Source organism: Theobroma cacao, chromosome 9, assembly GCF_000208745.1.
Source record: "Theobroma cacao cultivar B97-61/B2 chromosome 9, Criollo_cocoa_genome_V2, whole genome shotgun sequence".
Lineage (NCBI taxonomy): Eukaryota > Viridiplantae > Streptophyta > Magnoliopsida > Malvales > Malvaceae > Theobroma > Theobroma cacao.
Window position 1 is genome coordinate 22,050,064 of NC_030858.1, and position 12,506 is coordinate 22,062,569.

General features: G+C 30.7%; 1 protein-coding gene across 1 annotated transcript; it reads right to left on the bottom strand.

Moving 5' to 3' along the window:
• On the bottom strand, nt 289–4,962 carry LOC18589127 (2-oxoisovalerate dehydrogenase subunit beta 1, mitochondrial). The gene is made up of 13 exons (XM_007013960.2): nt 4,730–4,962; nt 4,165–4,276; nt 3,903–3,938; nt 3,724–3,783; nt 3,580–3,637; nt 3,379–3,476; nt 2,589–2,678; nt 2,420–2,488; nt 2,261–2,347; nt 1,633–1,728; nt 1,465–1,542; nt 733–819; nt 289–641 (listed from the first exon to the last, which is right to left on the bottom strand). The coding sequence occupies exons 1-13, from the start codon at nt 4,897–4,899 to the stop codon at nt 606–608; spliced, it is 1,077 nt and encodes a 358-aa protein (XP_007014022.2). The 5' UTR covers nt 4,900–4,962; the 3' UTR covers nt 289–605.

Genomic DNA, 12,506 nt, shown 5'->3' on the forward strand with positions numbered 1-12,506 from the left:
TTAGAAGTGATGTCCCTGGGTGGAACCCAATCGACTTTGAGTTTGAGTCCGGTTAATACCTTTAAAAAAAATCGCCGAAACCAATTTTTATTATTTTAATTAAGAAAACCTTAAAAAGATTTTTAAATTAATATTATAATGTTTTTTAAGTTATATTAAAAGTAAAAATATAATTTATTACTATAATAATATTTTCCAGCCGAACTCGCCAGTCTGGTCGATAGTCCAACTCAAACATATCAAACATTGATTTAAAGATAAATGTATGCATTTTCTGCTTGAAAGAGCTGTGTTTAACTTCTCCATTCTTCAAATAAAAGAAAAATGAAAGAACTATAATTGGAGTCCACAAGGTGTCAGATGAAACGTGATAGCTTACTTAGAATTAAGAAATCAAAGCGAAAGAAAGGACTGACCTGGATCCTCTGGTAGACGAAGGTTCAAGAAGAATCGTATTCTATACAATTGTTATTATTATTATTATTATACTCTAAAAAATATGAGTTGAGATATTGATGTACATCTTTCCTTATGTTAACACTCCTATCCAATAAGACAAGGTCTTCATCTTTTTGAACATGCATGTATGGGACATGTAGGAGTTCCTAGTAATTGACAGTCGCTTTGATGGCGTCCAATATCTGCACACGATTAAACCAACACAGAATACATGTTAGCAAAGATGCCACATACTTCCACCCAATATGTTGGAATTGCAGGACTAGGAATAACCTTGTTCTTTGTTGGCATGTAGAAGGGTTCAAAAACAAGAGGGAATGGGGTGTCGAGGCCACACACTCTCGCTACAGGAGCTTCCAACTGCACAAACACATGCATTTTTGTCAATCAACAACAGCCTCACCACAACATCTATTTTAGCAGTATTTCCACTGCCAATGACTGCTGCGTGAGAAGTACCTAGCAGGAGATGAATGACAACAATTTGCACCTAACGATTCAAAGGTATTTCAATCAAATGTCACATGGCATCCTACCTAAATCACAATAATCAGGATTTTATTCGACAACTATAGCACGAGCTCATCATGCCTTATTTAAATTGCTCAACATAAGTAAATTTCGAGTATCTAATTGCAAATTTTTAAACTTTCAGCACAAAATCGACAACTTCATTATAGTTCGGATACCAAATCTGTAACTAACCAAATTATTATTCACAGCCATGTTGCCAATAGGTCATCCTAGACTCTATCAACTTTATCAGTTCCATTCCGCTGCATGCATTCTCTTGTCACCACAGAGACAAGTCAGCATGGTTTGCACTTTTTTATTTTTTTCATTTTCTTCTTTTTGGGTTTTGAGGGTGCTGGCAAGGATGTTTAGGATTATCGGTGCAAGAAAAAGGTTGTTAGTGCAGTGAAAGGCCTGAGATTCAATAAAAAAAAATTGAATTGGCTCTCTGTAATACTCCATAAGCAGAACAAAGTATATGAAATTACTTACCCTTAAGAAGCAACGTTCAACAATGGAAGCTGAGATCTCAGCACCAAAACCTCCGGTAACTGGAGCTTCATGACTAACCTATGCAGATGACAAGAAGTAATAATCATTAACTGCCAATCAGTTCCAGGGGACATATATTCATACTTATTAAAGAGGCATTATGCTCACAAGAAGTCTTCCAGTTTTTCTGACCGAGGCTTCAACCGTTTCTTTGTCCCAGGGTATTAGAGTTTTCAGATCTATAAGCTCACAAGAAATTCCATCCTGAAAAATCCCGTAATTCAAATGATTTAGATTTTGTGGTGAAAATTCTTAAAAAGCATCCCTGAGCATATGACCATACGAAATCAATGCTAGTGGCCCTCAATGATTCTGGATTTACTTAACAAGTCAGATTTAACATATGAGAACTAATAATGAAAAACATCAAACCAGCAGCTACAAAATAATGCCCCTCAAATAGAGAGTATTTGTGACACCACATATTTGTAATACTTTCATTATGTATAACTTCAAACCAGTGGCGACAAAATAATGCTCCCCAAATACAGTGTATTTGTGACACCCACTATTTGTAATAATTTCATTATGTATCTGGACACTTTCAATGCCTACATCTTAAATTAGCTATCAAAAAGTGAACAACGGGCCATTCTAGTCAAGTAGTACCCTCTCTGATTTCAAAGGAAGGTCTAAACTTTAACCCAAGATGAGCAATTGAGATTTTGGGCTGCCCCTAATTTTGTACCTCACTGTTGTCATTGATCAACAGAACTGAGAAATGAAAATCACTAACCTTTTCTGCATCAATACAGGCTTGTTCCATGATGGAGAGTTGTGCTCCCCACCCGACTAGGGTGATGTCACTTCCTTCTCGAATTACCTACGCATTGCATTTGCAATTTTAAGTTCAGATTCAGAATTTCCTATTAAAACAGAAAGAACCAGCAGTTACCTCTGCTTTGGATAAAGGCAACATATAATCATGCTCAGGAACCTCTTCCACTGCCAAACGGTAAAGCCACTAAAGTTCCAAGGTACATTTACAGCTTTAGTTGAAGAAATCATCAAGGATAAATTCAGTACAAATTAACCTTTCAATCTGGGATAAGTTTAGCAAGTACCTTTGGCTCAAAAAATACAACAGGGTTCGGATCACGAATGCATGACAACAGTAATCCTTTTGCTTGCTGTGGGCTGCGAGGAATGACCACCTATAAGAGAAGCATGTTTTAGAGGGAGAAAATTTTATTAATCTTTCAGAAGATTAAGCTGTTTGGCCCAAACATCCCATGAAGCAAAGTTTAGGAACCAAAAAAAAAGTGCCAAATGTTTTGTACAGCTCTCATCAATACATTAAACACAGTGTCTCAACAATGGTTCAATTAAATAAGAAGTAATTTGACCAAAATATAGGGACAAGAAAAGGACAATAGACAAATAAAGGAACAGTTATAATGATTCAAAATATCCAAGTTCAGAGTGCAACAATTACTAGCCAAAAAGTCAACTAAAGTTGTTCAGTTCTTCCATTGCAAAATTAGGAAATGTTCACACGTAACATATCTTTAAGATCCAATAGAGACCTGTGTAAGCAATTGCATATTTGAAGGAAAAGGGGAAATAGAAGTGTAAACGCTAAAAGAATGAAAAGTTTAAATTAGAATGAAATAACATAAGTTTGTGTTGTGGTTGCTAATTTGTTTGCAACTTGTGCACATGCTGCCCAGAGTGTATCACAATGCTAACTCGTTTGATTTCATGAAATGAAATATCTAAATGATACAGAATTGAGCTATTTTTATGGTTTTTCTAAGCATGCCAGTACCACATGGGCTATTGCACTTGAAAGAAAAAGATAGCATCAGAGAATAAAAAATGAAAGAGAAACAAGCTCAGGAAGCAGAAATATACTTTGATACCAGGTACATGGCAAAAGAAAGCTTCAGGTGATTGTGAGTGGTAATGTCCACCATGACCAACGGCACCATACGGGGCTCTAATGGTCAAACCTGGAAATTTGCCAGAAAACTCAGCATGCAATACAAAATAAAAGCAGCTGGTTGAGAGAGTCGAAATGAAGTGCTAAGCATCAAAATCAATGACCAAATTTACCTCCACAATTAAATTGATTCCCACTCCGGTATCTGAACTTTGCAGCTTCATTTACAATCTACAAGAATAAATTATGTTTAAAAAAAAAAGAGAAAAGGTGTGGACTGGGAATGTGAATAACAAAGAACTAAAGAAGATGCTTGCCTGATCAAAAGCAGGGAAAATGTAATCTGCAAACTGAATTTCTGCTATGGCTCGATTACCCTGTTATGTTCAATGAAGGTAAGAGCAGAGCAATTATATTAGATGGATTAAAAAGGCAAACTGTTTAAAGGTTCAATTTGTGAGCTTATGCAGTCAACTGATTAAATCCTCAAACTCACCATTGCAGCTAGGCCAATGCCAAATCCGACTATGCCCTACAAGAAGATTAAGCTTGATTATTACAGATACATCTTCTCAAAACAGTAATTAATCAAAAAGAGCCATACAAGCTAATGTTGTCCATCCAAACTCGAAATTAATTAGGTAGCAAAGTTAGCATTGTAGGGTTCACCATGAAATCAGATATCGTTAAAAAAGTCTGCAATCTATGAACAAGGGTAGATAAGCATTCAGCAATAGAATCTGACACTAATTGGTTACCTGTTCACAAAGAGGGGTATTGAACACCCTACTTTTACCAAATCGGTCAGCGAGTCCCGTTGTGCAACGGAAAACTCCACCAAAGCTGACATCTTCTCCAAAAACAAATGCGCTGTCAAGCAATTGGAAAAAGAAAAATAAGCTTAACTGAAAATAATCATCTACAAGCACACAGTCGGATGGAAGGAACTAGTAGTATTTGATGAAAGCAATTCCCCCACCCACAACATAAAACTTTCATTTAAATCAAGCCCAGCCTTGTGTTGTCACCTTGTAAATAATAAATAATACTAACAAATAACAATAACAATATGCTTGTATACGCTCTTATAGGCTAAAGTAATTGGTTATTAAAACTTGCGAGTTCCAATTAAAGCTCCAACATATTACTACATATACAAATTTGAACGAATCCTGGCATTAACCGTGAAGAAGAAACGGGATAGCAGCTTAGCATTAAACAAGCTCACATATGTTAAAAATTAACAACAGATTAATATCTCAGTAAAAAGAAAAGAAATAAGACAAGGGCAAACGCCAAGCAGCGAATTTGAAAGAAACGAACCGAGGATCAGTTTCAAGCGCAATATGAAGGGCTTGGTTGATGGCAGAGTAAAGGTTGATGGATTTGGCGCTCTGTTGATTCTCAACATCGCAAGTAGCAGTCGAAAACGGTCTCATCCTACAGAGGGGCAGACCCACTCTTCTGCCAATGTTCCTCAGAGCCGTTGCCATCTCTACTTTTCTTTCTGCAAACGAAGGCCTTTTTTCTTTGCCTGCGCTTCCCAAATTTAATCACATTTTGCTGGAAAGTGTATTTATTAAAAGTAACGCCATGGTTATCTGTCACGTGGCACAGTCAGGATATGATTTTGCGTGTTACTTTAAAATATTAGATTATAATCTACATACTCAATGTGATTATAATTAAACAAAACACGTTATATGTTCGGAAGAATTCTAAGATAAAGTAAACATGATAAACTTTAACATTAGTCCTCTATAAACATAATATTTATTTCGATGAAATACTCTCATTTTTTAATTTAAGTCATAATTTTATACGAATTTATTAATTTTTAAAATAAATAATTCATCTTAAAAATATAAATATCGTTAATAAAAAATATATAATAACTAAAATACTTTTTTTATTATTTTTTAAAATTATTATTATATAATTTTTTAAAAAAAATTCAAAAAAGCACTAGTGAGCACCAAATCTAGTGCTCTTAAAAGAGGATTTGGTGCTCCCCTCCCTAAGGGAGCAAAGGAAAATACTCCCTTGAATCTTTTTTTTTATAAAAAAATTTATATAATAGTAATTTTTAGAATTAATAAAATGTAACATTGTCTTTTCAATATTACCACGTCATTAAATTAATAGAAATAACAACAATTGACTAATGGTTGAATTTATGTGTCCAGCGAAAGATATTTTTTAGGGACGGAATGTTCATTTCGAAAACTAATAGACTTACTTAAAATTTCGATTAGAACTTACGAAGATCTAAGTATTTTATCCTATTTATTTTCATTACATGTATCACATGTTAAGAAATAGATAAATTAAATATCAAAGTACATTAGAAAAATCCCAGCGCGATGCTGTGAGAGTTTTTTTTTTAAAAAGAATTTGAATTAATAAATTTTTATTTTGAATTTTTTGTACAAATTATTTTGATTTGTAATTTTTTTAAAGAAAATACCTAAATTAAAAGAATGATAAATAAAAAAGAAAAACCTATATTCCAAGTTTTTTTCTTTTAACTTTTTTCTTTCCTTTTCCTTTTCTAATTGCAATTTATTTTCAAAATTTTATATTTCATGCTTTGAACATTATTCTAAACTTCGTGGACATGATTTCCTCAAAGATTATTTTAAACTATATGAACGTGGTTCGCTTCTTTGTCAAGCATTTCTTTTATCCAAAAATCTTTGTATTCGAAGTGATTTTTTGTTAGGTTGTTTTTCTAAAATCTACCTATAAGTAAAAGGAAGCCTTAATGAAGCTCTCACATTTGGCCACGTTTTTTTGCCTCTTTAAGTGCCACGTCTTGGGTGTTTCTAGTTGATGCGTGGTGGTGAGAATAGCTAGCAAAGCTTCCATCCTCAGTAATTTTTTTTGTATGTTTTGCATTGATTATAGGCAAAATAGGCTTAAATCATGAGGTGAAGTTTGGTTTTTCCTATGGCCCAACAAAGCATCAATTCTGCATATAAATCCAATATGTTAGTGTCCTCATCATTCTTCAGCACTCATCTACCTATAAGTAAAATTTTTCTATATAAAACAAATACCTTATATTTCTCACCAAAAAAATACTAATCTTCTTTGACATGTTTAGGTCAAAGCTTGGATTCGATGTGGAACAAGTTGGTTGTTGTTTTTTTTTTTTTTTGCATTTGGAGGGAAAAAATATGTTTGGGATCGTGTTTTGGGAAAGAAAAAGCTTTCAGTATTGGGTCAAACATTGGGTTTGGGAAAAAAAAGTTTTCAACCATGGGTCAGACGTTGGTTGGTGTGTTGCTCTGTCTTGGTTTTCCAATTTTTCACTCGTGTGTTATAGCCACATGTCTGCAATGGTTTTAGTCCACATGAGTATTTTCAAAAGCATTTTTTTTTTCGACTATGTATGTCAATGGTTTAGCTCATTGGGAAGTGGTTTCAATCGATTTCCTTTGTGTGGCCCGATACGTGAGTGGCTACAATGGGTGCTCTGTTTATTTTTTACCACTCGATGCAGTACCATCTTCTCCAAGTCTTTCATATGTTTTGTCCCTCAGTTTTGTCGATTTGGATGAGAGTATATTCTTGAATTATCACTCTTCCTGCAAGTGAAAACTGTTAGCCTACCTCATGCTTCATAAGGGTTACACATCTAATTTTTGGCAAGGCTAAGAGTGAAATTAACAGTCATTATATCTATAACATATATAAAAGGAAAACCCAAAGCCCAAAAAATGAAGAAACAATTGAAAAATAAAACAAAATAATAATAAACATTATAATCATCTCAAAATAATAAATAATAAAATAATAAAAATTCAAATATAATATGAAAATTTGTTAATAAAATTGAAACACCAAGAAATTTTTTTAAAAAAAATTTTAATATTTTAAAACAATTATCTTAGATTTATTACTACTATTATTATTTATAATTTTTTAATTTAAAATTATTCTTTCTTACTATTATTACCATATTTACAAGATTTTTCTACTAAATATCATTGATCTGTAACTCTAATGCTTGATATCCTTGATTTGTTATGATATCTACTACTTAATTATCCTTAATTTGTAGTGCTATGATTCCAAGCATAATGCTCCATATGCGTAATAGATGATATCCTTATTATGTCATGATATCTGCTTGATATCCAGTAAATATTCTTGATCTATAATACTAAAATTTCAAGCATAACAGATGATATCCTTGATATAGGGTGATATGATATCATGTATAATGCTTGATATCCTTGATTTATAGTGATACAATTTAAATCATTATACTTGATATCCTTGATCTATAGTGCTATGTTTCCAAGCCTAATGCTTGATATTCTTGATCTAGTATTACAGTTCTAAGCATAATAGATGATATCTTTGATACTGTTTACTTATATCCTTGATTTGTAGTGCTATGTTTTCAAGCATAGTGCTTGATATTCTCCATCTAAGGTGCTGCAGTTCTAATTATAATGCTTGATATCCTTGATTTCTTATGATATCTACTTGATATCCACTGCTTAATTATCCTTGATTTGTAGTGCCATGATTACAACAATAATGCCCAATATCCTTGATCTGAAGTCCTATGGTTCCAAACATAATAGATGATATCCTTGATATGTTATGATATCCACTATTTAATAATATCCTTGATCTGTAGTGCTATGTTTCCAAGCATATTGCTTGATATCTATGATTTGGGGTGCTACAATTCCAAACAAAATAGATGATATCCTTAATATAAGATGTTATAGTATCAAGCATAATGTTTAATATCCTTGATCTATTGTGATATAGTTTAAATCATTATGCTTGATATTCTTGATTTGCAGTGCTACACTTCCAAGCTTAATGCTTGATATCTTTGATCTAGGGTACTATGGTTTCAAGCATAATAAATGATATCCTTAATACTGCTTAATTATATCCTTAATTTACAATGCTATGTTTCCAAGCATAATACTTGATATGCTTAATTTGAGGTATTACAGTTTCAATTATAATGCTTGATATCTTATTATCTTGGCTTTGTAGTATTGTGATTTCAAGCAAAATGCCAAATATCCTTGATCTGAAGTTTTATGGTTCCAAGCCCAATATCAGTTACTATTAATTTTAAATAATTGTTTAGTCACAAAGTTTCATGTTTGTTTGCACATTGTCACTATATTTTTTTTCATATGCTTAGAGAAATGGCAGAACATTAACACACTACTTCAAAAAAACGTAAAGCAGTGCATCTTTTTGTAGAGCTTTGCCAAAGCCTTATACTAACTTTTGTTTACAAACATCGCTTTTTGTAATTAAGCTAACAATCAATCTATAAAATTACAAATTATCATAATATTGCTTTACATTTTCTACGACCATGCTATAATATTTTGTATATGTAATTTTTAGTACATGGACTTGCTTAGTCCTTACCTACAAAAAGTTATAGAATGAAAAATATGATAAATACAACTATTACAACATATATTATTGTATACATGTGAAATGCAGTAATATCTTTAATTATTCTATTTTTATTTTTTTACTGTACCGATAAAGACCAAGGTTCATCAAAATCTTAGCATTTAACAACAAAAATTACGTACTTTTCAAAAAAAATATTTTAAACTATTATTTTTATGTAATTGTGTATAACAAAGGGAAAATCAAGAAGAAAAAGTTAAAAAGAAGAACCAAAAAAATTTAATTTGTTTTCATTTATCTTTTTATATATTTTCTCTTTTATTTTTTTCTTTCACTAAACAACCTAATATATATTTTACCCCAATATTAAAAACAAATAATTGACTAAATGTTTTTATAAATGGACTAAATTTTTATAGTTGATAACAGTTTTTAAGTTCTTCTTATAAGAAAAAAAAGTAAAAGAAAAAACAAAGAATATAGAAAATTTTAAAAAATGAGAAAAAGGTCCAACATGTTATGAATATATGTGTAAATGTCCACTATGTTATAACCCAAAAAGCACATATCAAGTCAAACAGTGCAATAGGTCAGACATAAGAAATATAATTTGATTTGAATTCTTAGATTTATTTATGTAAATTTAGATTGGATTAAGATTAGCATTTAAGGGATTATTAACCTATAAATAGGCTCTTTAGTGCATTTGTAAATACACTCTCGATTAAGATCTTCTTACTTTATTAATATTTTTTTCTTATAGTTGTTTTTTACTTTATATTTCATAATACATTATTAGCACGATTCTCTTACTGGGATTCAACCTCATGCTTAAATATGAAATTAAAAAGTATAACGCAGTGAAAAAATAAAATAAACATTTAATCAAAGAAATAGTTGAATCCCACAAGATCAATGTTTGTATTTTTTTATATAATTTTCAAATTAATTATAAACATTTCTAAGTTTAAGTATAACATACCTTGCTTCAGATATCGTAATAAAAAACCAATTAAATCCAAAAGGCTTGTGATGAAGCAAGAAACTCGAAAATAGAATAAGATGGTCTAAAATCCTATAACCGAGTCCTTTGCTTCTTCACTTTTAAGATTTATCAAATCTTCAGCCACCCCAATGTTTGACCCTTAACAGTAATCCACATAGTAACTAAATAAGACCTTCTCAAAGGTAGGATTTTACTTGTGTTAGCAAGTTTTGTTTCCCGAACAAAAAGACCAAAAGTTTTCCCGAATCTTATTTCTGTTAGACAAAAAAAAACTAATTTTCTTTTCTTATTTTTATGAAATGGCTAAAAAGTGGTTGAAGGCTTAGAGTTTTAGTAGGCTAATATAACATATTTATATAGTTAAATTAAGTTGCAACCCTAAATACAATAATTATATTTTTATTCAATTAAGTCCTTATGAACTTGCTCTAAAGGTAAATTAATTATAAGGCCATCACTAGTTAAAGTTGGGACTGAATCCCCTACATTTTTAGAATGTATTCAGGACAATATATGTGGACCCATGTATCCACCGTGTTAACCATTTAGATATTTTATAGTTGTAATCAATGCATCAACTAGATAATCACATGTGTACTTATATTATCAACTTGCAATTTGGCATTTGCAAGATTACTCACCCAAATCATTCGTTTGTGAGTACATTTTTCTGATTATGCAATCAAAACAATTTATCTTGACAATACTGATGAATTTATGTCTCAAGCTTTTAATGAATATTGCATATTAATTAGAATAACTGTTGAACAGCCTGTTACTTATGTTTATAACATAATCGTTTATTAAATACTTCCAATTGATTGTAAGTCATTGCTTATGAAATCTAAATGTCTAATTTCTGCTTAAGGGCATGCTATTTTGCATGCAACAACACTCGTACGCATAAGGGTAACAAGATATCATAAATTCTCTCATATAGAATTACTTTTTGGTAAGGAACCAAATATTTTCTATTTAAGAATTTTTGGATGTACGATATATGTCCCAATTGCTCTATCACAATGCACAAAAATGGATCTTTAAAGGAGGTTAAGAATATATGTTGAATACGAATCTCCATCTATAATTAAATATCTAGAACCATTAACAAGAGATTTATTCATGATATGGTTTTTCAATTATCATTTTAATGAAATAATTTTTCCAACATTAAGGAGAGAAAATAAGTAGCTAGAAAAAGAAATTTCTTGGAATGCATTATCATTATCTAGTTTTGATACTTGCACAAATCAATGTAAACTTAAAGTATAAAAGATAATTCATTTGCAAAATATAACAAATCAGTTGCTCGAAGTATTTACTAATTTAAAGAGAGTAACTAAATCTCATATATTATCTGCAAATGTTTCTATTAGAATTAATGTCCTTGCAAGACAAGGCACGCCAAAAGCGTGGGAAACCAATTGATTTCAAAGATAAAATCCTCAAAAAGAAAAGGAACAAATATACAAAATGGTCAGAAAAAGAAAACAAAAACTTTAGAAAAGACCCCTGACATAATTGAAGAAATTTTAAAAAAAATTCAAGTATTTGAAATCATTAAAAATGAAGAGATTTCAATAAATTATGTCATAACAGGGAAAAGATGGAATTGAAATGAAATAAACGTCGATGATATTTTTGCATATAATGTAATGCTCAATATTATGAAAAAAATGAGAATCTTGAACCTACATCTATTAAAGAATGTATACATAGGAATGATTGGCTAATATGGAATGACGCAATCAAGGTGAAATTAAATTTACTTGCAAAATGTGAAGTTTTTGGACCTATAGTCCACACAACAAATAATTTAAAACCAATGGGATCTAAATGGGTATTTGTGTAAAAACGAAATGAGAAATATAAGATTGTGAGATATAAAACACGACTTGTCGCATATGATTTTACCCAAAAACCTGGTATTGATTATGACGAAACATATTTTCTTGTAGTGGATGCAATTATATTTTTTTATTTATTTAGTCTAGCAATACGTGATAAGATTGAAATTCATCTAATGAATATAGCTACAACCTATTTATATGGCTTACTTAATATTGATAATTATATGAAAATCCCTGAAAGCTTTAAGTTACCTGAAGCACGCATATAATTCCTTAAAAATTTATTCGACCAAATTAAATAAATATGTATATGGATTAAAATAATCCGGACGCATGTAGTATAAATGTCTTAGTGAATATTTGTTAAAAGAAGGCTATAAAATTGATCTTATATGTCCATGTATTCATATATGAATTTGTCATAATTATTGTTTATGTTAATGACTTGAATATTATTGGTACCCTTGAAGAATTATCAGAAGCCATGAATTACATAAAGAAAGAAATTGAGACAAAAGACCTTAGAAAAAAAAAGTTTTGTTTGTGTCTTTAAATTGAGCACTTGTGATAATTCTATGATATAGAGTTATTTGGACTTAATTTTGATGCTAATTTAGCTTAGTTCTTGTAGTAATGTATAGAAATTAGTAGATTATATTTAATTATTTTAAACTACTTAATTTAGGTGATTCAATCTAATCTTAGTTAATTTTATACTTAATTTGGTATTAATGTGGTTAAGATGGGTTGTTATTAATTTATTTTTGGTTTTGTAGGCATTTGATGAAAGACAAATTTTAGCAGAAAAAGAAGAGCAATTTCAAGGTGTAAACTT